Genomic DNA, 27980 nt, shown 5'->3' with positions numbered 1-27980 from the left:
CACTGACACAGCGACGGTTGGTGATCGCACTAACGCCGGGGCATTTATTTATCCCACTGACCATAGATGCAGGAGCATATTTTTACTCCTACTGACCACCAACACAAGGGCATTTTTACTGCCACTACTGCCGGAACACAGACATAAGGGCATTCTTTACTCCCAATGACATTAAGCGCAATTTGTTTTTACTCTTACTGACCACAGTCCAGCCTCCAAATAGTGTGATAAGACACCAAGACGAAAGCATGAATTGTTTTTACTTATTTTCAGGGTTATGTTTTTTGGTTTTGTTACCGTCCCAAGTAATTCTTGTTTCCAATGTAGCACAACACCGAGATGTGGGAACAGAGCTGAAGCATCAACCATAAGCTTGCAATTCAATATAATATACTGTTGGCGGGGCTCCCCACTCTTCTCTCCTCCCACTGAGTGACAGCCTCTAGCTGGAGCCGATGCACTTTCATGAATTCCCGTCCCTGCCTCCCCTCCATGTTGCTGTCTCCATCTCTTCTTTTCCCTGGCTGATCTTGAATAACACACAGGAGATCTGCAGGAGCACTTCGGCAACCGATCTTACCTTGTGCAGTTACCAGAGCACCGCTGCAGATCTCTTGTGTTATTCACGATCAGCCAGGGAGAAGAGGAGATGGAGACAGCAGCGTAGAAAAGAGGCAGGGATGGAGCTTCAGGGATATACATGGACGCACTGCCGCTTCTACAAGGCACTGTCACTCAAATGGGAGGAGAGAAAAGTGTGGGGAGAATCCCAAAAATATTTTGGGGCTGCAACTAAAATCATAATTGATTAGTTGGTTGATTAATCGGATAAAAAATACCATCTTTTATATAAAATACGCAAATGGAGTGTTACAAAGTTTACTTCAGAATAAAACTGCATGCACAATTTTTTGCAACCGTACTGCACTGGAACGCACGGCATCGTGCGTTCCAGTGTGGGCGGAAGGCGAGCTGGACATTTTTATTGGTTTCATGGATTTAAAATCTGAATTAAAAACTCCAAGCCAATATAATAAAATAACCAAACTTTTATTTAAAATAACACATCAAAATTGGACAAAAAATACAGTTAGATATAAAGTTTTAAAAAAACCTTGTCATCAGAGCTAGCCATGAATATTGGCAAGAGAATTATTACTCTCACTCTGACGCACGTGGCAATACCCGACATGTGTAGAGCAATCACCATTTTTGTACATAGGTGCACCCAATGTTTCTGTTAGTATGTGCGCATTCGCGGGGGTGGGGGACTTTTTTTGGTATTTTTAAAACTTTTTATTTTACTCAACTTCACTGCTATCACATGGGGAGCTCACAAGCCCCCTATGTGATCACAATGGAGATGACAGGTTCTCTTTAAGGTGACATTAGGGGTCTATTAGAGCCCTAGTGTCACCTTTCCACTTAAATAGCTTTAGCTAGGGAATGTAAATACAGGAGGCAGTGGCTGGGAGCATTAGCCAGCCTTGTATTGGCTATTTCAAATTGCAATAGCAGGCTGGCTATTGTACCACCCACTGCCTGCTGCCAATCAGCAGAGGGACCTGAAGGAAAACGTTTTTGTTCAGGTCCCTCCTCTGCTGATTGACAGCAGGCAGTGGGTGGGTACAAAAGCCAGCCTGCTATTGCAATTTGAAATAGCCAATACAATGCTGGCTAATGCTCCCAGCCACTGGTTGGGAGACTTGTCGCCGGCTTTTTTCTGTCAGTGACTCCCATCAGAAGGCATGGGGGACACAGCGAGGGCACAGTCACAGGCTGACCGTGGTCTCTCCTCCCCACTGGGTGCTGTCTGTAGCAGTCTGTGTCCCCTACTATACCCGCTGCCTCCACCAATACAGGCAGGGGAGAGCAGTGGGGATCAGAAGGAACACAGACCACAGTATGCAACAGGCTCCAAGTAGGGAGAAGGGGGGAAGCAGGGCAGATACAGCGGCGGGGCGGCCCCTCCTCCCCGCTGGGCACTGGCTGCAGGGGTCTGTGTCCCAGCGGGGAGGAGAGAAGCAGATTCACATTATAGATCATCAATTAGTTGTTGCAGCCCTACAATAGTCAGGATCGCTTCTCAGCATGAAGCTTAGCCCCACCCACACTATATTACATTCAACTGCAAGCTTATGATGGATGTTTTATTACAGGAGTGCATTGAACAATGTACTCCTGAATCATTAGGAAACTAAAAATACCAAAATATGTGCATCCTATAGTATTTTTTTTCAATCCCCATATAAATTCTTAATTCTTCCATAGCCTTGAGCTATGCTCCATAGCAGAGCATCACTCACTTGTGCAACATGCATCACACCTGGATGAGCAGGTACACAGCAGAAGTACACAGACTAACGACATTACTATAATACCTGCACTCTTCCCCGCAGTCTAGAGGGCAGGCAATTTAACCTAGCACTGCATCTACATACACTGTAGGATTCAGCCCCTTTTCCAGTTTTCTTATTTTTCCAAACTGTCTATCCTGCTTAGCAACCTCCCTGGAAACAGGACAAGAAGCGGATTGTTAACCACTTGAAGACCAGGTGTTTACACCCCCTTCCTGTCCAGGCTATTTTTCAGTATTCAGCACTGCAGTACTTTGACTGACATTTATTAAGTCATGCAATGCCGTACTGAAATAGATTTTATACCATTTTCTTGGGACAGATAGAGCTTTATTTTGGTGGTATTTAATCACCACTGAGGTTTATATTTTTTTTACTATGTAATGAAAAAAAGTACAGAAAATTTTTTTTTGCCTATGAAATATTTTTTATTACCCACATTTTTGTTAAAATCTAAAAGATGGGGTCACGTGAGGTAAATAGACACCAAACATGTCTAGCTTTAAAACTGCGTGTGTCCACAAAAATCGCAGAAGAGATGTAATATACATCAGTTCCTGCATTCATAGTACGGGGAGGAGATCAGAGGGAGATTGTGTACTGATCTCTGGTGACAGAGTAGCCGTGCAGGCACAGAGGAGCTGGGGATCGGCAGGCACATGCATAATATACAAGCAATCCAGCGACTCTACAGCTGCTGGACCGCTTGTGTGTCGCTGGCTGTTTACAATTTAAGCAGTTTTCCCGAGAGCGGGACAGGCGAGGATTTCTAAAAACGCTCGCTCACATCCAAGAAGCTCCCGGCCGGACATTTAATTACAACAGTCGGCCGGGAAGCGATTAAAGGTGCGACACATGCATGTCATTATTCAGTTCCTTTCAGACAAGTGGCTTCAAGCAAGCCTAATAGAGACTGACTATACATCCTAACAGTGTGACCACTAACCATGCCTTTGAAAAGTGTCTTATTTCTAACTGGTGGCTGCTATGGGCCAACACAGACAGGGATCTCGAGATTTTTTTTTTCTTGACTACATTACAATGGGACTGTGTTTATGTGACTTCTAAATTATAACCAAAAAAAGAACACTCTGGATTTACTCACCATCATTCACAACTATTTTTGTGCCAGGAGACTAGCATGTTTTTTTTGTACGACTACCTACCTTTATCTGCAACTGATGCAATGCCAAAGTCCATATCCATTCTTTGTGAGACATCATGAAATGCAAAAATGTACCCTAGTATTGTAGTATTTCAAAGAACTGATTGCTGGAGTGGACAACATAGAAAATCACTACTTACTTGTATCATTTGGTTCTGATGATCTAGTACTCCTATTTCTTGTGTTTTTTGTAACCTTGGCTTCAGCAGAAAGTCCAACCTTCCCATTTGGTGTACTCGTCTTCCACCTTAACACATCATTTTTTACAATGGAATCCATAGGAATTTTACTATAAGAAGAGCCATAGAAGTTCTTAGTACTTAAACCTTTGTTGACAGGAGTTTCTACAGTTGCATTTTGATGAATTGAAGGCCGAGATAGGGAAGCAGGTGATTCAGATAAGGAGGTGTTTTGCCTGTAAAGTCTTTGTGTACCTACACAACTTTGGCATTTTGTTTTGCTCCTATTGTCTTTACCACAAGATGTACAGCATTGAAAAGGCTCATTTTGTTCCATGCTCTGTCAGGAGAAAAATTAAATACATAAGAGGACGGTAATTGAAAATGAAGGTAGATTAGGGTGGACTTTTAGTGTGAGAAGAGAAAAACATCCGCCAACAGCTATTTCTTCTACCCCAAGACATCACGAGCCATCATTTCCACATTAGGTTCTTGCTATAACAAAGCAAGCAAACTAGAAATGCTCTGAAAGGAATATCAAGCAGGGCCACTTACGCATGAGTTATGAATGTAGGCAATAGGATAACATCGTTTACAGAAAAAAAAAAAAAAAATACATTTTGCAAGGATCCCAATTAACTAAACCAAGAAAAAAAAAACCATATAAAAATGGAAGCAAACTAAAACACACCTCTGTCTGCGATAAACGCAGCTGAGCAGGAGACATGGGCAAATTGTACTCATTTAAGTTGCTACGCCGTGTCTGTTGTACTTTTCTTCTGGGTTGAGACTCTCCATCAGTATGCAACCTTGTATCCTGAATGCCTGAAAATAAAGAAAAATCTATTACTTCGACAATTCGTAAAATACTTTATGTTTCAATATATTGTGATGGTCAGTTGAGAATACTTAAAGGGGCTTAAACTGAATACTTAAAAAAATGTTTATTCGAATAAAAGGCAATGGCGTGCAGAGTACAGTATATAATCATGTGTGACAAGGGATATTCTCTTAACAGTTGATCTTAACCCCCTTTAGATAAAAATCACATCAGCATGCAACTCTGCATGGTGATATGAAATCAACTTTTACATTTATTAAACATTTTCATTTTACTTACAATTTCTTGTTTTCTACTTCCTGGTCCCCTTTGACAAAAGTGATGAAAAGTGCCCAAATGTTGCATCCCTAGAAGGTTACATCAGCAGAGCATTGCTGGGAAATCTCATCTGTAATCTCAGGAGATCTCAGGGAAAGGCATCCCCTGAGATGATGTGCATGGTCACATATCAAAGTCACATGTGCCAGAGTTCCAGGAAGTTAAGGGAGATATATTAATCTGCCCTTAGTAAAAATGGCTGCTGTTAGAAGAATGGAGAAGAAAAGAGAAACAAGGTATGCAAATAATACAAAGCCTGCAGTTATTTAGAAGTATATGTTTGTAGATTGTCGTTACTAAACATTGCTAAAGGTGCTTTTGTTGTTATTTTGAAGATATGGGTAAAGGTCCGCATTAAGGAAATTTTTGTAAGTATTTTAATACCAGAACTGTACATGAAAAGGTTATTATTTTAAATATTAGTTGAACCTAATACCTGTGCAATTTTAGGCAGCATATCATATAAAATCAAGACCCACTTACCTCTTTTACATTGGGAACAGAGTTTGGTTTTTAGGTGTAGAAAAGGCCCAATGTAAAAGATAAATACGTCTAAGCTTTTGGGCTGGGTTTGACTGTCTGTTTTAAGACTTAGGGCCCCGTTCATAACAGAGAGCAGATTATCACTATCACCTACAGTGGGTATAGCCTTCTGTAATGACAGCTTAGTACAATATACAGTAAGTGCATAGGGGCGTAAAAGGTAAAATAACTGAAATACACTCCAGATTGTGAGGACACTGAGAGGAATTTATCAAAACTGGAGCAGACAAAATCTGGAGGAGTTTCCCAAAGCAATCAATCAGCTTCTCTCTTTAGTTTGTTCAGTTAGAATTTGAGAATGAAAGGGAGAAGCTGATTGGTTGCCGTGCACAGCTGCTCCAGATTTTGTCTGCTCCGGTGTTGATAAATTCCTCCCAATATGTTTTTAAAAGCAGCCATTGCATGCAAACGAACTAGGCACAACTAATTTTATTGATTTAAATTCTTGGTTCTGTTAAGTAATGCTCAGAAATGTAAAAAGTGATTGAGAAAGAAAAAAAGCAATTCTGCTACTTACATTTGTCTGGGTTAAATCTAACAGGCCTAAACCGTATGCTATCGAAGCATATCTAGCTAAAGTTGCTGCAATACCATTTCATCAGTAGAAGGTATTGCTTGTGAAAGAGAAACTATCTGCTCCGTTATTTGTGAGGTGGACCATGTACATACACTGAATGTAGTGATACATCTACAAGGGCAGTCAAAGCACAATCTGACCAAACAGATGTATGTCTACTGTGCAGTGGTGCCCTAAATGTGTATACCTAGGTCAACCTAAAAGTACATATGAATGGCAAGGGAATGGGGAAGATTAAGGCTTTGGTCACTACTTATGCCAAGGGGAACAACAAATGATTGAGCAAGGTCTTCAAATCTGCTCAATGTTTGCCCAAAAAGTGTCTCCTGTTGTCACAATCATGAGATTTGCCATCTCAGGTCTATGGTTTTTTATAGGCCATAATTAACCAGTTTTATAGTGCATGCCTTTTTGCAGAGGGAAGGAAAAAACGGTGCAAAAGAAACTGCTAAATTTGTAGCATTACAAATGAGTAAACTAAACATGAGATTGTAGTCCATCACAGGAGCGAGCTTGGAGCGGTTGCTACTTTACAAAACAGACAAGGACCATGGGGAACAAAAGTAGCCACCACTCCAGAAGGAAGGACAATGTCGGCACCAATTCAGAAATGGTTTGAGGATCTACAGCTCAGTAATACACAATCAGATACATTTTTGTTCATAGTTAAGGTACCTGAATGCATTTTTAAGGATTGAACTCCTGAGGTTACTGTCACTTTAATATTGCAGTGGGATTTGCAGGCCAGCAGACACGTGGCCATTAAACTAGAAAAAATAAAAATATACATTAGACTGGGACTGAATCACTGTCCACTTTGAATATTAACAGTTGCAAAAGAGGGAAATTATCTTGCAGAGTTACTTACCTGGTCTTTGAGGTACCCTATTAGCATCAGCTTCTACTTTCTGGACATGGGGGGGATATTCTTTCCTTTATAGCAAAACAAAAACATACAGTAAAGTAACAAAAAAGTAAAATCATATTGCATTATACAAACTGTAACCATTTTACATGGTAAAAACTGAAGCACTTCCGGAAATGTTGCAGAATGCAAGCCATACAAGTTCAAAAACAAAGCACTAAGCTTGGCTCAGCAATAGAGGGGAAATGGTGTTTCATGCGTTTGTTTTAAAACCAGAAACGTACCTTTCTCTTCTTTCCAGACTGCTTAAATGTGAAAAAGAAAAACAGTATAAGATATAAAAGCCTATGTTAAAAACCCTGCTCTTCTAACTTCAGAAACAAAGATCTTAACCTAGATTTTGAAACGACTTACAGAACATATTCTAAAGATAATTTAGAATACTCTGCCTCTTATGACTTCTAAACTTTATATGAAAGGAAAAGCTATAATATGCTGTAGACTTTAATGCACACCATTACCTGTCGTCTATAAAATACTGTTATTTGATACAATTCAACGCTCTTAATCTAGATGACTAAAGTGGATATCGTGACCATTCAGGTGCTGGAAGCCAAATGTCAAAACTGATTTTATCTTTGACATTACATTTTGATTAGAACCGGTCACCTTTTTATTGCTGTGTTGACATTTGGGTGATTTTTCTCCACTTGCCGCCTGATGGCAAGCAAAAAAGCAAATGAGGGGATATATCCCCAACGTCAGTCGGCAATAAAATAAATGGTCTAGCAAGAGTGGAGAAAGGTAAAAAACTTTCAGGATTGTATTTCTGTCTGTGACCTATGTGGTACATTTCTCCTCAGCTCAGGTGACGATCATAAGATAGAAAAAAAGTGAAGGGAAATTTCCTCTATGAGGAAAAGAGTATTTAAAACTAAAAGTTTTCCTTGCTCCTTTCTTAAAAAAACAAAAAACTGCAACCTCAACAAAAATAAACAAAAAAATAAAAAAGGGGATCCACAACTAAAGGTGTGTGCACGCATTACAAATCTAGAGAGCTTTTTCAGAAGCAGGTCAGCATAGATATTGCACAGACAAGATAGACAGAAACCACTAGAGGGAGACTCTTGCAAAGCTTGTTTATGATAATTTAAAGCTAGAATTGCCATTTGCAAACTATATCAGGACAACTGTTTATAAAATAAATGCACCTAAAACATTCAAGATCCTAAATAATCTAAATTTTTTATGGGACGTAACTCCAAAACCTCATATTGATTCCTTTAACAACTTATGTTAAAGGCTTTCATAGCAGTAACATTTGTCATCCATTGCCACTTGCAGCGCCTACCTTATGGCATAACTGTTTCACACAGTACAAAAGAAAAATTGACTGCTAAAATATGTGTTTTCAATTTAATGTTTATTTCATTTTTGCAGCCCAATTAGGATAACATCTACTTTATATTTGTTACGTTCCCATTCACATAGCATGACATAATGATTTACAAATTGTGGCTTGCCTTTTTAGATCCTGAAAACTCCAGGACTGAAAAAAAATCTACTTGTTTCTTCCTATTTATGAGGGGGCAGGGGATGTGTCTTTGCCATTAGCCCTGTCTGCGCTGTGCTGGTCAATGTTCATTATCAGTTGTAAACTAGTTGTGCGGGACTGTCTGTCCTAACAAAGCGTTAAAGATCTGAAAGCACTGTATGTTAATTCGCCTAAAAAATGTCAAGACACTAGAAGCTGCCTGTAGTGTCCGATGTATAATCCTGCTCAAAAAAAAAAAAAAGGTAAGATTTTACAAAATATATTTTTATTTTTGCTGAGTGGGAACAAACCTATAGTGGGAATTTTTTAAAACTGACTACAAAAGTGGAAATACACTTTAAATGAAGTCGTCTCAATTTGTATTGCTCACAGTTCAGTCACCTAACTTCCTCAGTGTTTGTTACTACTTATCCTATGTTTCTGTGTGCAGCAGAAACGGAGTTACAAACTTTCCCTCTTCACTCCCGACCATGCTCTGCAAAGGAGACTCCTGGAGACTCCTGATTGACAGCTCTCATCTCACTGTCTGCATTTTCCAGACACAAGCGTGGTCACAGGAATGCAGGAAGCAAGGGAGGGCACTCTCTCACACACTTGTTTTGTGTTGGGAAAGTGCAGAGACAAGAGATAGGATAGCTAAGAGATAAGAGCTGTCAATCTAGAGTGTGTCTCCTTTCTAGAGCGTGGTCGGGAATGAAGACGAGTGAACTGTCAAAGTCTGTATCTCAGTTTGCACTGCACAAGAAACATGGGATAAAAAATAAATAAAAAAAACAACGTAAATTATGGTAGTTAGATGACTGAGCTGAGAAAAATACAAGGCAAGACTTCTTCTTTAAGAAATATTCTCTCAGTCTTATACAATTGTATAGATTTCTACATAACCACATGATAAAAATGTACTAAATTACTATAGATTGTCAAATAACTCCAGTAGATAACAGTCCTTGTAAAGAAAGTTAATAACCTATTATTTTTCTCCACTTGCCACCTGATGGCAAGCAAAAAAGCGAATGAGGGGATATATCACCAACAACGTTAGTCGGCAACAAATAAATGGTCTAGCAAGAGTGGAGAAAGGTAAAAAACTTTCAGGATTGTATTCTCTTAGGAAAGCTTTAAAGGTGTAACAAAGCCATACATTTTCTTTTTAGTGTTGGATGGAATAGGGGGTGGCCTATGCTTGCTGTGTGCACCCTACAAGAGATTTCCCTTTACTTCCTGTCCTTGAGACTCTTGTGAAAGAGTTATTAAGCAACAAGTGCCAATCTTTACAGATTTCTTTTTCCATGCATTGACCTACTAAGGCTCTTTCAGTAAAGCATTTGAGAGGTGTAAAGTGTGCTACCCCTAAAAGGGTAAGTGCACTTTTGCATAATATGCACTTGGTCCTTTTGACAAAGCAACCAACCCTACCCTGCCCTCCAGTCCTAGATATACATTTACCTGAATCCCACAGTCCCCGGGCCTACCTCTATGCATTTTTCTCCAGATGGCCGTGCTTGTGCAATCAATTACCACAGACGTCTACAGGACCATCTTCGAAGACCAGAAACATTAGAGAGAGGGTCCCACAGAACTCTATGGTGATAGACTGCATAGGCAAAGCTAGCAATCAATTACCACAGACGTCTACAGGGCCATCTTCCAAGACAAGAAAGATTAGGGAGAGGGTCCCACTGAACTTTATGGGGATAGACTGCATAAGCAAAGTAGCAGGAAATACATTTTGCCAGGCTGCAGCAATGGGTCTCAACTCAAGTAAGCATACATGGAGTGGGGATTACTACCGATTATACGAAAGGGCATTTCTCCTTTAATGTGTATGTCATGACATCATAGAAAAAAAATGCACTCACCTCCTAAGCCCTGTTGGGACTGACAACACCCAGGTATTTTGTTAAACTACTGAAACTCTCCCTCTCCCGTCATGTCAACAACATAAACCCCCATTATTCTGTAGTCCATGAAAAGAGCTAGGAGGAATAATAAGACTACTTGAGATGACGCATGAAGTGAGGCCAGCTCTGAATTTCTAAAAAATGTTCCACTTATTAGAAAGTCATAAACACTTTTAATAGTACATTTAACACCAAAAGGTAGGAAATAGGAAATTTTCTTCCCGGAGTTCCACTTTGAGGTAGCCAGTACATACTTGTATAGTTTTATTTGGGTTTCTATCCATTGACCTATTGGGGCCCTTTGTATTTACTAAACATAATAAAGATGGTTTTCTGAATGGAGGAGCCGCCGAGCGAGTGACTCTCTGTGGTCACTGTAAGAGTCGGAAAGTTGCAGCTGTACCACAGGGAAATCAAAAGACAGATTGTGGGGGAATTGATCAAACTGGAGTAGACAAAATCTAAAGCAGTTACCTGTAAAACCAATCAGCTTCTCTTTTCAGTTTGTTCAATGAAAACTTGAGCATCTCTTGCAGCCCTCCAGGCGTCACATATGAATTATTACAGGTAACCGCTGACTCAATCTAACTTTTGAAAATAGATTTTTCCTGGAGTTCCACTTTAAATAACTCATGTGGCCCTGCCCCATTAACAAATGTCATGGCACTTCCCCTGTCATATTACTGCAAAGCATTATTGGAATTGTTAAAAGGAAATATCTGTTGCCACAAAAGAGCATAAGGGTAGAAGAATCATATATATATTTCAGCCAATTTGTGTTTTTATGCGTGCTGAATCTACGGAGAAAGGTACATTAGACGTCTAGAACAGACAAGAGGCAGTACACCATTATAACTACTATTTCCAACAGTATCTGCTATTGTAGAAATCATTTTCAGGACTGGCAACAATAATATAAAAAAGAAAATCTGCTCAGAAACAGTTTTCAAAAATAGACACAACCTACCTCTGTGCAGCAGTTTTGACTGTTGGAGTAATACTAGTGTGATGGAAAAGTCTTCCCTGAACAAAACTTCCAGATGCTGGTGCAATGCTTTGTACACCGTCCCTGTCATTAACAAGAAGAAACATTTTATACAAACTTAAACCGTACATTTTACACAAATTCAGAGATTCAAAAAGGTAGCAAACCATTTTATATCTGCACTAGCCAAATGTAGTTACTCTATTTGATGCACAAACCTCATAACTTCCTTTACCTTCCCTGAATGAGTCAAATCCCCCTTTATTGGCATCTCACATGTAACCCCTTCCAGACACTGCAGCTCACAGTGGGAGGGATTCAGGAACAGATGAAGTGCTATCAATCCAGAAAGCAGTGGGCAGGACTAGGTGTGGCCAGGTGCTGATAGACAATCTACAAGCTTGTGACTCAGCAGTGCCAATGCTAATAGCCATATCCCCGAGGCCACAGTTCAACTTTAAACTTGCTAGCTATAATTTTTAGGAGAACAAAGGCTTTGGTACTTTATACTTTACTTGTGTGAAGTCAGCAGCCGCAGCAGCTGTATTTTCATAAGCTAAGGTTTCCTATAAATTACAGTGTTTGAAACAATGAAGCATTTTTTTTTTTATCATGACAACAGCTCAAGAAAAATCTGTGGTCCAAGAAGAATACATATTTTACCAAATGAATGATGCATCTCGTAGAAACAAAATATACAGACATATTTTAAACTTTTCAAAGTACAACTTTTTTTTTAAAGCTTGACTCTGGTCAAAATGTATCTCTCTCATATTGGATAGAGCGAGGAAGAAAGAAAATGTATTTTGTTTGACCCCACTCCAAAGATTCTTCCTAACTTCCTGGGGGGGGTGTCGGCCAGACAGGTTGGCACAAATAGCAGTACAAACAATGTAAGAAATCCCCCCAATAGGGATACAGGTGGCAAGAAAACCCAGAAAGATGCTTATACCTTTGTCTATTCTCAGGGATGTTGAATTTGTATCGTTCGATGCCTAGGACATGCATTTTTTTTCTACATTTAGCCGTAGATCGGGTGAGCAGCCGCTCATTTAGTACAAGTCATCTTAGATCACTTGCATAAAATGAGCAGCGATCTTGACCGCTTGGGAAGTAGTTTTTTTTTTGTGTTCTATCCAAAACAAAATCTTTTGGCTGGAGCTGGGCTTAACTTCCAAATGTATTCTTTTACAAGTAGTAAACACATTTAAAATAAATCAAACAAACATTGCTTGGTGGTGGATGTGTTGGGATGAACTGTGTACAGTAGATGAATGCACATTTACCCCAATTTCTTGCTTCCTCCCAACATGTTCAGTCCAGTCGCATTGCCTCTCAAAGGCCTCAAGTGTAGGTGTTTGCCTTTTCTCTCATAAGTCCTAATAGGGTCCCCAAGAGCTCTCCCTGTTCCTGGTCTAACCTGTCTGGACTGCAAGAAATTAGTAAATTAAATATACACACACACACAATAGATTACTCAGATTATTTGTACACGACACAGCAAAAGGGCCCTTTTGTAGGGCAATTCGACTTTCCCAGGTGAATTTGGTAAAATTAAATTACCCCCTCCGATCAGGCCCCCCTCTCCCCAGCCCCCAGTTATACTTACTTTTGGACGTACACTCCACCCCTTCACCGGTGTGGGTGTACTATCAGTACCCCATACTGCCATGTAGCACAGCCCTGCGCTCTGTGTTTGGAATTTTGCTCGCAAATGGCAGGCACTCATTGGTCAGCAGGGGTCACCTGACCTGGCAACAACCCTTCTCAATGGTCAGAAGGGCTTTTCATTGGTCAGGCCATTGAGTGCTCGCCATTTGCGAGCGAAATTCAAAATACGGAGCACAGGGCTGCACTACACAGCCGTATGGGGTATAAATAGTACACTTGCACTGGTGGAGGGGAAGAGGCGTTTGCCCAAGGTTCAGTATAGCTGGGAGCATATTGGAGGGGGTGATTACATCATTCCACTCTAAGGTGATGGCACTCTAGTGCGGGCCATGTGCAGTTCATATATTTAAAGAGCACTGTAAGATACGATAGATATTTTTTTTTTGTGTTGCTATGAACAAGCTAACAAAACTATTGCGTTTGTAATTCATTAATTTTCCTAAGTAATTTTGTTAGATGCCTACTGGCCACAGAGGCAGCAACCTATGATGGAGGGGCAAAGCTCCAGCTTGCAGATCAAGTTAAACTAACCATACACGGCCTGAATTTCAGCCTATTCCCGGTGAATCAGCCATGGGTGGCCCTCCCAACACCACTCAGCACGACAAATTTTAATTGAAATATAAAAGAAGCTGGGCAGAGAAAAGAAAAGTCTGCCCAACAGTGACTGCCAGAATATAATAGCCGTAGGGGAAATTGATCCAGCTACGCTTCTAAGCATGGTTAAGGGAATCAAGTGATTTCTCTCGTGCAGACACACAAATCTTTACATGTATGACCAGCATTACGATTGCAAGCTGTGTACATATTTGCCTGTCAAAAGATTTGAAAAATAAAGCACATTCTCTTGCAAGCAACACCTTTCCCGTTTTGCTATGTTCTGCAAAGCTAGACATGACATATTTCAGAGTCTGGTTGCCACGGCCCTTTCTCTAGCATGCTCTCTAGACTGCTGGGAAACCAGAACGCACTGGTAAAGTACACATATTCTCCCTTCGGTAACCCACTTAAGTATCTCCCTATCCCCCATCACCGAAAGGCTTACTTAGCAGGCACTTGCACTGCATCACTAACACTGCTGTGACATACCCATCCTTCGTCCAGAGAACACCTAGTATTCATTGAGAAAAATTAAAAGGTGCCCTCTGAATGGCTGCTATACTCCACAAGCAACTATGCTTTACCAGCAGAAGGATGTTGCTCAGCATAGTGACTGTAGCAGTGACCTGGAAGACCCTGATATACACTATAGCAGCAGCGGATACTACAGTGTATTACAGGATCCCCTTTGTGACAAGCTATACAGTTGCAAGAAACTTGGAATGAACTGGTTTTCTGCAGTAAATTTACCATAACATGTTAGCGTATTCTCATGTAAGTCACAAAAGACAAACACAATGAGGGGAATTTATCAAAACTGGAGCAGACAAAATCTGGAGTAGCTGTGCATGATCACCAATCAGCTTCTCTCTGATTTGCATATCTTAACTGAACAAACTGAAGAGAGAAAACGATTGGTTGCTATGGGCAACTGCTACAGATTTTGTCTGCTCCAGTTTTGATAAATTCCCCTCAATGTGCTTAAGCTGATCACACACACAAACAATTCTAATTTTTCTGGTCTTTATTGAACACACCGATTAAACATTCACAGCGCTGGAGGAAAATAAGTGAGCCCATGGAGTTAATAACTGGTCGAACCTCCTTTGGCAACAACGATTTCAAGCAAGTGCTTTCGGCAGCTCTGGATTATATCTGGACAACGTTCAGGAGGAATTTATGACCATTCCTCTTGACATAACTGATTCAACTCAGACACATTTGTAGGATGACTGGTATGAACGGCTCTCTTGAGGTCATTCCACAGCCTCTCCATGGGAGTAAAGGTCTGGGCTCTGACTGGGCCACTCCAACAGGAGCATTTTCTTTTTCTGAACCAGTCTGTGGTGGATTTACTTCGTTGCTTAGGGGTCATTGTCCTGCTGCATCATCCAACTTCCACTAAGCTTCAGCTGGTGGACAGCCACCCTGACATTATCCTGCAGGATATTTTGATAAACTTGTGAATTAATTTTCCTCTCAATGAAGGCAAGTGGTCTAGGCCTTGAGGCAGTGAAGCAAACCCAAATCATGATGTTCTCTCCACCATACCTTACCATTGGCATGATGTTTTGATGTTGGTAAGCTGTACTCTTTTTGCGCCATACATAGTGCTGAGTATTCTTCCTTAATAATTCAACTTTTGTTTCATCAGTCGATAAAACATTTTCCCAGTTGTGTTGCAGTTTGCCAAGGGGAGGTCGTCAAGCCTTTAGCTGTTACTCTTGGGTTCTTCTTTACCTCATTGGAGGATTCTGTGTTGAGTTTTGGGAGTCATCTTGGCTGGGCGCCCACTTCTAGTAAGAGTAGCCACAGTACTAAACTGTCTCTATTTATAGACAATTGGTCTGTCGGCTGATGGATGCCTAAACACTTTTAGATTGATTTGTATCTCTTTCCAGCTTTATGCTGGTTAACTACTCTTGATCGTATGTCTTCAGAGAGCTCTTTTTTGCAAGGCATGGTTCACATCAGTTGATGCTTATGAACAGCAATCTAGAGAGTCTCATCAAAGTATCTCGTAGGGCAGGTTCACACCATTTTCTGGACCAGATCTGGAAAGCACTGCGTTTTTATTGTTTTTTGACGTGTTCAATTTTAGGTCTTGCTGGGGGACCTCTGCAAGACCTACAGATAGCCAGGAAAAGAGCAGCACAATGCTTGCGCATAAGAGACATGAACTTACCAGTTCTTTTCAGAGCTGCTCTAATTATCATAGCCAGGGACAACCTGGGCAGCAATGCCCCTCCACTTGTCCATCTTACTATTATTGTTCTTATATTGCCCATGCCTCAGATTATACAGCTCTAGGCAGGCTTCCACAAGTTCTACAAAGAATTTGGTGTCCACTTCAGCCATCATGGTTCCTATCCTCACAAATCTCTCTCTCCACAGAAGAAAGAAGTCCAGGGGTGATGAGAAAAAAAATGTTGGTCTTTCCCATTGCGTTCCGTTTGACGTGTTTTGTGCGTGTTCCGGACCAGACAAAATGTGACACGCAGTATTTTTTGGGTCTGGAACTGACTGGGATGGTGTGAACTGAGGCCAAAATGAGCATAGGGAAACATTGGGATGCATTTTAGGTCCAGAAACAATCTGGTCTGGTGGTGATCTGGAGGTGGTGTGAATAGGCCCTAAACCACACTTCCAAACTCATTTCAATAACTGGACTCCAGGTGTGCAAGTTACTTTCCTTGAAGTCTATGGGTTCACTTACTTTTTTCTCCAGCACTGTGAATGTTTAATGGGTGTTTTCAATAAAGGCACAAGAAAATTACAATTATTTGTGTTGTATCAGCTTAAGCACATTGTGTTTGTCTATTGTTGTGACTTAGATGAGGATCAGATCACATTTGCTGCAAACTACTGCAGAAAACCAGTTATTTCCAAGGGGTTCACATACCTTTTCTCGCGATATAGATATATATTTTTTTTTTTAGCTGGAGTTTTACTTAAAAATACAAATGAACTGCAGAAAAGTGAGCTAGTAGAAGCAAAACCTTGGCAACTTGCCTTTTGTGCACTAAGCTCTGAGCTAGATCCATCACTTTCTTCAAGGCTGAGCAAGTTTACATCACTATAAATAAGAATACAAAGTAATGAGAATACACATTTTACTGAATTTATTGTACTGTACACAATTTGTCCACATGTTCAGTTACAAATGTCACACGGTGTAAATATTTTGGTTGGTGTTTTATTAGAACAGATTATGGTTTATTTTAGTCCTTGATGCGCAGTATGCATGAAAGCAAAATGGAAAATAATGTGCTAATCAGTCCTGGCCAAACCAAGACAATGTTAGCCAATACATCAAAATATTTCTGTTTCTGCCACCGATTTGAATGAGGTCCATGATTTTTACATTAAACTATACATTACTCATGAATCCTGACATGCACCTGAACCCAGACATATGAACCTACTGTTATCTCACCAGTAAATGTATGAAGCTTCAGAAAATCTTACCAGACACTTGGAAATAACAGATGATTTGCTGTGCTAGGCTGCGACTGTGCAATTCCATGATCATCACATAAATATACTAAATGTAATCATTACAGAATATAAAACTGAAGTTCTAGGCAGAAATAGAACTTAATTCAATTTTTCAATCATTAAAACTCATTACATTTATTTTTACGTACAGATAGCATAGCCATTTGAATATGAGCGAGGGTCGAGTCTGACCAAAACAAGGAATAGAATAGAAGGTGGCTAAAGCTCTTTCCTCCCTCATTTCGAGCACAGACAAGGACATATTGTTACTCTACCTTTAGGGTAGAGTAACCTTGAATTAAAAGGAAAACAAAATCTCATAGCAGATGAAAAAGCGACAGTGTGGAAATCACAGGAAAGGGCAGCCTAAAAAGTACTCTTCTCATATCCATGTCCAGCATAAAAGTTATTTAAAAGGGAGAACTACGAGGCAAGTGAAAATCACTAATTCTCATAGTTTGAGCCGACGTGTGACAATGAAACTGTCGCACGAAAAAAACAAACCACAGCCCCATAAGTCCATGCCTTACACACTGACTAACCATCATTTGGACATGTTTAAAGAGGAACTTTACCCATATCTTTAAAAATTACAACAAAGGCACCTTTGTGACATGTTTAGTAATGAAAATCTACAGATACTTCATCATGTTTAAAGAGGAACTTTACCCATATCTTTAAAAATTACAACAAAGGCACCTTTAGACATGTTTAGTAATAGAAATCTACAGATACTTCAAAGATAATTGCTGGCTTTGTATTCTCTGAATACCTCATTCTTCTCACAGTGGCCATTTTTACTAAGGGCAGATTAATATATCTCCCTTTACTTCCTGGAACTCTGGTACATATGACTGAGACACGTGACCATGCTTATCACCTCAGGGGAGAAAAATGCCTTTCCCAGAGATCTTGTGAGATTACAGATGAGATTTCCTAGAAATGCACTGCTGATATAACCTTCCCAGGATGCAATGCATGGACACATCTACATCATTCAAGCCCAAGAAGACCAGGAAGTGGAAAAAAAGAAATTGTAAGTAAAATAAAGAATTTTTACACTAATGAATGCAAAATGGCTTTGAACCAGCAAGGGATAATTCAAAGGGGGTAAAGGTCCACTTTAAGGAACAGATATTAACAATACATTTTTAATAAGCAATATTCTAAAAGAGATGTTAATAGACATACTGAACAAATTCCTGTTTGAATACTGCAAAAATAACCCTAAATTAACTACATCAAAGTCATGATCTCGTCTCCATTCGAATTAAGCATGCAAAGCAACTGAAGACATAGGAGGCAGACTGATAAAGGAAGAAGTGCTTATAAATAAAATGGCTCGAGTGTCTCCATAATCTCGAGTACGTGTTCCTGTGGCAAGTAAACGCAAGCTTTATTGTATATAAACACATAAAACACAAGGTGCATGAAGGCTCAAGCATTAGCCCTACACAAGGTGCATGAAGGCTCAAGCATTAGCCCTAAAAAAGAAAAACAAACAGATGAATTCAAGCCATGCATTACACACCAGTGCTTCCAAAACCTCAAGCTGAACTCTGGGGAAATGTCAAGGGTAAATGCTTATTTTTGTCTAGGGGAACATTAAAAAGCCATTTTACTTTTCTTAACCCTCGCTCCAACAGCAGCCAGTGCTCTCCCCTTCTCTCCAACTCCCCGAGTTGAATGCAGGACCGACAGTTCTGTATTGTAAGTGAGGGCGCCAAGAGCCCGCCTCACTTACAATACAGGAATGCTGGTCCTTCATTGCACGTGATGACAGCATAGTGTCCTCAACTTTGAGTAGCAAAGGGAAGAGGCCTCAGGGGACCGGCAGCATGTAGAGAAGGAGCCTGCGATACTACTAAGTAATGACTTTCAGTGTCTGATAAGCATTGTCACATGGGCTATAGAAGGCACAGAAGCACACACATGAAGGCCTCATTCACACGGACACTGCTGCATTTAGCACTAAACACATAAGTCATCTAGAATGTATAAACAACTGTTTATGCTGACCAGATCACTTTTTCCTGCGTTTAGATCTTCCTGCTTTAAGCCGCATTTAGAGTTTCTAATCTGATCCTGGACACACAGAAATCTATTTTCTCTAAATGTAGCTAAACTGAATGCAGGTAAATGACAAAGTCTGACTGATGACATTGAAAAGCAATTATATGCTTTTAGAAATGTGATCTACACTTTGTGCCCAATTATTAGGCAAGTTGTATTTGAGAATTAATTTCATTATTGAACTACAGTCCTCTCGGTCAATCCAAAATATTAATAATCCTCACACCTGAATATTTAAGAAAGTAAAAGTGAGGTTTTGGCTTTCTTAAGACATCTATGTGTGCACAATTATTGGGCAACTATATGGAAAATGAAATGTTCCCATCTCACTTGTTTGTTTTCATCTGTTAAAGTGACAATAATAAACAAGCAACTCAGAATTTACACAAAAACATTTGACATTTTCAAAAACAAAAATCAGTGACCAATATAGCCACCATTCTTTTCAATAACAGTCATAAGCCAGGGCTGTATACAGTCTTCACTATGCTCTAATAACTGTCCTTATATTCTGGAAAATAGCAGTCCCCTTACTCTCAATTTGTCCTCAAAAAAACTATAAGCAGAAGAATGCATGAAAAACCTGACACAAGTCAGTGGATACTTTGCCACTTATATTGAAGTACGAATGTTGGTAACTAGGGATGTCCCGATGTGCGCTCCGAGCGGGGTTATCTGGCAGTCTCCGGCCACCTAAATTAGGACCCGGAGACTGCCAGATGACCCCGCTCGGAGCGTCGCCCACCGGAGCAGCAGTGACGCGACGCTCGGCGAGGTAAGTAAGAAGAAAAAAAAAACAAAGCGCAAGCTTCGGCGCTAGGCTTCGGGGCATTTTGACAAAATGCCCTGTATCGGGCCCGATTCCGATGCTAGCATCGGTATCGGGACATCCCTATTGGTAACACATTCCATTTACATACACACAGGTACAGATTGTATGCAGCTTTTCTAAAGCACATTTGCAGATGATTAGAATGATTTCCACATACTAGTAGCTTCCTGAGTGATGCACAGTTCTCACCTTGCCAAATGGCCCACTGCTTCAGCTGCTCTTTGTATTAGGCTGGATTCACACCTCTCCATTCCTATGTGCTGTGTTGATGCACATACATAATACGTGATGTGTCACACATTAAAGTGACACTAAACTCAGGAGACACAATGTCACATTTAGTTTACTGATTTGTAGTGAGGTTGTAGTCTATCACAGGAGCGAGCTTGGACCGGTGGCTACTTTACACCACACACAGGGACCATGGGGAACAAAAGTAGCCACCCTCCAGAAGGAAGGACAGTGCCAGCACCAATTCAGAGATGATTTGGGGGCCTACAAATAAGATACATTATTGTTAATAGTTAAAGGAGAACTATGGGGTTAGGGCTTTTCTCCATAGTTCTCCTTAGGGTAACGGGAGGACACAAACTAGCGTCCTCCCGTTACCCTAAGCTCAGTATACCGCGAGCTACAGCTCGCAGTATACCGAAACACAGCAGCTGAAGCGGATCCCGACAATTATGCCGGGATCCGCCCTGCTGCGCGAGTGACAGCTGCCTCTGCCTATCTAGAGGCAGAGCCAGCTGTATGCACCCCCGTCTGTTCCGCCAGTCAGCGCTGGCGGATCGAAGCGGGGAGGGGGAATCCAGCCCTTCCCCTGTCACGGCAGAGAGCTGTGACAGGATCGAGAAGTGAGCGAGCGCCGGTATGTGTTCGCTGACCTCCCGATCTACTGAGCCGACCTGTGACAGTCTCATTGTCACAGGTCGGCTAGAAATAGGGGGTGAGTGTAAAGCACTCACCTCATAGTTCTCCTTTAAAGGAACTTGAGTGCATTTTTAACATTTAACTTGAGGCAGTACATTTATTTTTAATGGGCTGCCACAGCAAAGGAACAGACCACAAAACAAACATGCAGCACTTTTGCCCTAGCTCTGTACAACAATGCACGATAGTATGTTACCGTGTGTTGTAGTGTACTGCAACACATGTGCTTCGGAGCTGAAAAATGAACACTGCAGTGACCCGCACATTGCCACAATGCACCTGATCGCCAAAATGTTTTTCAGGCTCTAAATGGATGGCAGAGTATGTGTGCATGTCTTCATGCTATTTTTCTTTTTTTTTTAGCATGTCAAATTTTTATTGAGAATATTCAAAAAATACAACATTACACGACAAGCAGGTCTTGTTATGATACATAGACCATATCTCAGTACGCAGACTGAAATCCAGACATGTCATTTGATTATATCCTTAAACTGTAACTGAATAACTAGAATCTCGCAAAAGGTACACAATCTGCTAGGATATTGCGCATCAATTATGTGTATAACAACTGGTAGCAGACCCTATAGCCATGAGGGTCGTTACTGTGGGGAGAAGACCAATTCGATCCCTGAGGGGTATTCGTGGGTGCAACTGGAGGAACACCCGAGGTGGAAAATGGTGGTGTGAACCCCGAATGAGCATAGTTAAGAAAGGGTCAAAGGACATCCAGGGGCCCTAGGGAACGTCTTCATGCTATTATACACTAATATGCTATTCACAAATCAGCCAGCCCAATCAATGCAGTTACATCCCAACAAAATATACAACAGGCTAATCATCAATGTCTGGCAGGTGGGCTGGGGTCTAAATCTGGCCCTACACCTATAGATTATCTGCAGATTTTGTAAGGTCAGATGGAAAGAGTGCAACAGATTCCTCCATCTACACTAAAGTGTGTGGATGGAGGAATCTTCCACTGGGCAGAGCTTCAGTAACTTGCTAGTCGGCCCCACTGGCTGTCAAAATACCTAAACAATCTGATTGGATGCAGGCATTGTGAGGTATTTTGAGAGCCAGCGGGGCCGACTAGCAAGTTAGTGAAGCTTGGCCAAGTGGGAAATTCAGTTTAGCGTAGATGGAGGAATCTGTTGCACTTTTTCCATCTGACCACAGAAAATCTGCAGATAATCTATAGGTGTATGGCCAGCTTTATGGACAGAAATATATTTTACAGCTGATTATCCTGCAAATAACAAGGAGCTGCCCATACTAGCTCTAATTCTATCCTTTTCTCTTCCCAGATCAGATCAATCTGAGATTTCAAGCATTTCCTGGCTACACTGCTAAACCTGATCCTCATCAGATAGTTTAATCAGGCAGTCGGATGCAGCTGCTTATAGCCAGAAAAAGTGTCACAGTGTGTTAGGTCTGGACAGGAAGGTGAAAAGAGGAGGTGTGGATACGCACCACCACCATGGTGACTCCTCAACAAAAATTTTAGAAATTCATGCAATGTAGCAGTATTATTAAAAGGCACAGTCCAACCAAAGCTGGATTCAGTTTTTATAAGATACTGATGAGTTTAATTGCAAAGAAAATTCCTGTATCACCAAAGAGGTGGTGAGATCACTGTGCTGCTTCAGGGGGGCAGAGCAAGGAACACAAACCAGTGTCCTTTGTTGTATATTTTCTTCAGGAGATCTCCCCTGAGAATAGTTACCAATGCAACAACATCATTATTCGTATATAGTAGTGTAGGTAAGAAGACCGCAGGTGGAATATTGCCAAGCATTTCTTACCGATGAATCTGCTCACCCGCCTTTACCATCCTCAATGTACACTGTTCCGTTTCAGCAAAATGCATGTGGGTTACATTCTGCTCTACTGTGTGCACAATGATCTACTAATGTCCCTTTATATAAACCTGTCACAAACCTGGGCAATACTAATAAAGCATATGATGAAATATGTTACCTTCAGTGAAACAAACAGGTCAACACAACCAAGAAATCCAGAACCAAGAGCTCATTCACACCAGTCCATAAGCGGTGAGGTGGTGCCTTACCTTCTTACAAAGCAAAGCACTATTTACCTATTATAATTAACTATTTACTATTGTTTAAATCAAACTTTATTAAAATGCCAAAGTGACATTTCATTAATTTGTTTTCACCACATCTCAGCTTCAGTGTGGTAAGAAGCACTGATGAGGAGAGTCCTCAAGGCACACACAGTACAATCATTTTCTACGTGCCCTTTCAGGTGCTGAAAAACACCAGCCACCACACATGGTGTGAACAAGCCCTAAAAGGAAGCTGAAGCTATATGTAAATCTTGATGGTAAAAGCCAAGATTGGTCCTAACTGGTATTATGTCACTGACAACCTCATTGTCCACCAGGGATTGGGATGGAATGGGATGTATCCAAGTTGAACATTTCCAGGAAAAGTCAAGGTAAGCATATTACTGGAAAGAAAGCGCTGGACCCGCTAGGTTTAACCTATTGGTGTGGCTTACCAAATATGATGTGAAAGAGTCAGTAAGGTGATCTGACTACAGGACAGGCAGCTCCTACATCCCAGGGGATCTCTACTGTGTCCTTGGTTTGTAGTATCAAATGCAGGATTGTGAATTGAAGCTCCACACTCCACTTAATAGTCCAGAGAAATCTTTACACAATATAGGATTGAGAGGACAGTACAGAAATAGCCAATGCATTTCAAAGGCTCATACGAATACCCCCCTTTCATCAAGCCTAAGGAAGGGAGAACATGTATCAGGACTGTGATAGCTTGAAATTGGATACAGTTTTGTCTAATGTTTGAGAATGCATAGACCTCATCAGCAGCTGACTTGGCAGCCATTTGTCTAACTTCCTAGATCACTGAACTATTGGTTGCTTTGACAAATTGAAGTTTTCACCGAAGGTAACCTCCTCTACAATGTTTAGTACATTAGCCTGAATTGCCCATATTAGTGACAGCTTTAATTTAAAGAAGAAGTACCTCGGGCAGTATAAAATATGCAACCCTTGCAGTGGGGCTAAGACCCCCGCCCCTACAAGGGTTAAGGGCTTATTTTCATCTAGGGTCTAAAATAACAAAAATACTCACCCGAGCCTCGGAACAAGCTGGGTGCTAGACCAGTCCCTGCAGCCTCTCTCCCCCCTCCACGTGGTCTAAAAACTCATGTGTCCAGTGTTCTGGACATAAGGACGCTGAGGAACATTTCTTTGCCAGCTGTATCCAAGGTTCGGGTGAGTTCACCTTTGTTATTTTAGACCCTAGGTGGAAATGAGCACTTAACCCTAGTAATGTGGGGGTAGCCCCACTGCAAGGGTTAGGTTTTCTACTGCCCAGAGTTCTCCTTTAAAGCTTAACTTAGCCCAATGCTGTAGACACAAGTGATTGTATGCATACAGCCAGCATTCCCATATGTACACCACCTTCATTCACATCTTCTAAGCGGAGGATTTGATGCACATAGAACAGGTTAGTGAAGCAGAGAACACTGTGCAATGCCAACGTGGATTCCGGTGAATGCTAAAATACACTGACATTCTGAGCGGAAAGAAAGATACTGGTCTACAGATATTGGTTACTTTAGCATTACTAGTACTTGGAAGTTTGGGAGCAGTAGATTGTAATACACTGTCATACAAAGACAACAAATACACCCGGAGCAGATAGAAAAATGGCAAAGAAAAGTGAAATGGGAAACACTACGTTATTTTCCAATGTGCCGTCAAAATGGAATGCATAAGCCACAGAACTGTACTTACTCTTTTTCAACATCACCATCACTTTCGTCCACGCTTTCATAACTCCAGTTATTTCTAAAACCTGAATCTTTCTTGGACTCTGATCTGCCCAAAGCTAAAACAAAGCAGAGCCAGTCCGTATCAGACAATGCAAGTACAGTTCTAATTGCCAATAAACTAAGACACTAAAGTAAAAAGCAGTTTATAGCTCATTTATAGCACTTCCACATGCTTTGGAGAACCCCAGGCAACAGTAAGACCTTCCTTTTAGTAGCGAATATATTATCTCAAAAATAATTTTTTAATTATGACAAGTTGAATGTGCAGTTATTTGCCTATACCGAGCAGTTCATTTTACAGTAGGGACCCTTTAATTACCTTCTACTCCCATCTCTACCACCCTGATCCACTGCCAGAGCACCCCAAAGTGCTTATCAAATTCAGAGTTAGATAAATCCCACATGTCAACGCCTGACCACTCAGATGCTGAACAACAGGGATGTGGGGGTATCATGTGACACCCCATACTAAAAAGCAGGGATGCACCTATACCGGTATTTCGGTATCGAGTACCAATATTTTTTTTGGGGTATTCGCCGATATCGAGTACCGGAAGTACCATTAAGAAAGCCAAGTAGCATGTAATGACCCACCACCCGGCTTCCTGATTAGCAGGGATGCCGGATGGCGTGTAAAGACTCATCACCCGGCTTCCCGATTAGCAAGGAAGCCCTTCCCCATGCTTCTCGAAAAGCTGGCTCTACGCTTCCTTGTCATGAGGTGACGAGGGAGCATGAAGCCAGCTTCCCGGTCAATCAGAAAGCCGGGCGCCGCGTCATTACACGGTGCCCGGCATCTTGATTGGCCAGGAAGCCGGCTCCATGCTCTCTCGGCTTCCCAATACAGGAAGTTTCGGGCTAGGCATAGGAGCAAGTGGAAGGCAGGGGAAACCTCTGTCTAGAATAGCCAAGATACAAGTCTGATCAAATGGGACTGTCACTTAAATAACAGTGGTAACAAATAAGTAGATATGAACCACTCACCCATTCCACTGTTCATGCCACCGATCACTGGTGTTTGGCAGAGAAAACATTGAAGACACTTCTTAAAGTGACATTAAACCCTCAGATTTTTTTACATAAACCAATACTGTAATGTGCGCCTTACTGTAATCCATGGTAGTGTCCCTTCTCTTTCCTGCTCTTCCTTTTAAATCCTTTTAAATCCTCATGTCTTCTCATGCTTGGGGAGAACTTCCCTTTGCAGCTCAGGGCCTCTTCCTGTAGTGCTGGCTCAGGTTGTGAACCTACACACAGACACCGTGTATCCATTCCTGAGACAAGGCAGTCTGTTGCAAAACAGAAGTTCTGCCCAGCATGAGAAAAGATACGGATTTAAAAGGAAGAGCAGCAAAGAGAAGGGAAACAGCCATGGATTACAGTAAGGCACATTACAGTATTGTTTTATGTTAAAAAATCTGAGGGTTTAATGTCACTTTAATCCAAATGCACAAGGAGTGTGAAATGTCAGGCCCCTTCTGTGCATGGCAGTGCCTCCTGACAACCCCTACATCAACACTTCTTGTAAAGGTCAGCAGGAGAAACCACAGTGTGCAGAAGACAGACCGGCAATTTGACTCTGCCGGAAGGGTTGGATTTTGAAGAGTCTTCCAGGGACTTATTAAGAAACAATCAGCAACATGTGCAGTGGGAGTATTAAATATTTTCTCCGCAGGGGGGTACATTTTTTACCACTTTTATTTCAAGGCTGAACAAATCCCAGGAGCCAGGCAGCCAATGCTCAAAAAAAATTACGGCTGGTGCCCAACATTTGAGGTTTTCTCTAGTAGTCAATGGAGCCGGCTCCTAAAAACTCCTGATGGCTCCTGGATTGGACGGAGTGGCTCCTGAATTCTATATTAATGTAACCACTCCTGGTTTAATTATATGTGATCCATGTTTATATAAAGGTCTACCTATTATAAGAAAAATATAAGGGCTGGCATTATGAAAGTCCCAGTTGCCTGTCTGGATCTGGTTTCAATACATCCGAGAGACAGACCAGGAAAAAGAATGCTGAAGAAGAGGAAGTATTGAAGTCAAAACACCAGACCAACAGCCAAGCACCTAGCATTTTCATAAGAACAGTTCAGAAATTAAAGCCTTCAAATATTTATCATGACACATATTCTTTATAGGGTCAGTAAACTCCATACTGAGATTTCCATTTCTGGTATACGCTGGCCGGGTGTATTAAAAGCATCTTACATCGAGGATTTTCCCAACAGCTGAAATTTCAGCATCAATGTGACAGTGAGAGGACCTGCATTTGATGAAATGGAAAAGAAAGGGTAAAAGGGGATAAATGACACAAATCATATATCTGGTCTCCTCAACCTGCAGATCTGACACTGCTGATACGTTTTTCTTTTTTAATGGCAGTTAAATCAATATACAGCCAGGGAAAAAAATATTTCGACAGAAAAGGGAATGACTGGCGCCCAGTGGTACAGAGATTGTGCAGGATTTCTATTTCAGACGCCGAAAAAGGTTTCAGGCTTTAAAAAGACAATAGAATCATAGTTTAGTTAAAATGACACTAAACTCAGGAGCTAAATCTTACAAATGTGTTCAGGTACCTTAACTAGTAACAAAAATGTATCTTATTTGTGTATCACTCAGCTGTAGATCCTCAAATCATCTCTGAATTGATGCTGACACTACTTTTGTTCCCCATGGCCCCTGTGTGTGTTGTAAAGTAGTCACCACTCCAAATTCACTCCTGTGATGGACTACAAGCTCAATGCAAATTAGTAAAGTAAACATGAGATTGTAGTCCATCACGGAAGAGAGTTTGGAGCGGTGGCTGCTTCACAACACACACTTAAAAGTAGTCACCCTCTAGAAGGAAGGACAGTGTCAGCACCAATTCAGAGATGAATTGAGGCTCTACAGCCGAGTAATACACAATTAAGGTTCAGTATTGGTAATAGTGTAGAGCTGCAACAGTTATTCGATTAAGTCGATTAAAATCGACGATGGAAAACGTTGTCAACGTTTTCGATTGTCGATTCATCGGCTAAAATTCAAATTTCCCGCTCGCCGCTTACGCCACGTCGTTTAAGCCGCTCGCGCCTACGCCGGTATACCCGCTCACGCGACGCCGCTTACGCCACGCACACGCTGAGGACATGTGTCTGGCCCTCTCCTCCCGGTGAGCTGCCCGATTCGCCGCTGCCCGCCGACATGATCAACGCCGCTGCCCGCCGACAACACCAAGGTAAGTGGAGATCGGCCGGGAGCTTTTTAATGCTGCCTGTGTGTGTTT

General features: G+C 41.2%; 1 protein-coding gene across 1 annotated transcript in view; it reads right to left on the bottom strand.

The window, feature by feature from the left end:
• Positions 1-27980, bottom strand: part of SENP6 (SUMO1/sentrin specific peptidase 6) — an 86100-nt gene that overhangs the window by 52186 nt on the left and 5934 nt on the right. Inside the window, exons 2-9 of the mRNA XM_018558916.1 lie at positions 24675-24768; positions 16570-16633; positions 12573-12715; positions 11269-11370; positions 7130-7150; positions 6849-6913; positions 4393-4526; positions 3663-4041 (exon numbers count right to left, since the gene is read on the bottom strand). Coding sequence (XP_018414418.1) covers positions 3663-4041; positions 4393-4526; positions 6849-6913; positions 7130-7150; positions 11269-11370; positions 12573-12715; positions 16570-16633; positions 24675-24768 — 1002 coding nt within the window. The remainder of the gene's footprint in view (positions 1-3662; positions 4042-4392; positions 4527-6848; positions 6914-7129; positions 7151-11268; positions 11371-12572; positions 12716-16569; positions 16634-24674; positions 24769-27980) is intronic.

Source organism: Nanorana parkeri, unplaced genomic scaffold (genome assembly GCF_000935625.1).
Source record: "Nanorana parkeri isolate BGI_ZX_2015 unplaced genomic scaffold, ASM93562v1 scaffold368, whole genome shotgun sequence".
NCBI lineage: Eukaryota > Metazoa > Chordata > Amphibia > Anura > Dicroglossidae > Nanorana > Nanorana parkeri.
Note: the sequence above shows the minus strand (reverse complement) of the source record. Positions and strands in the feature narration are given on the sequence as shown.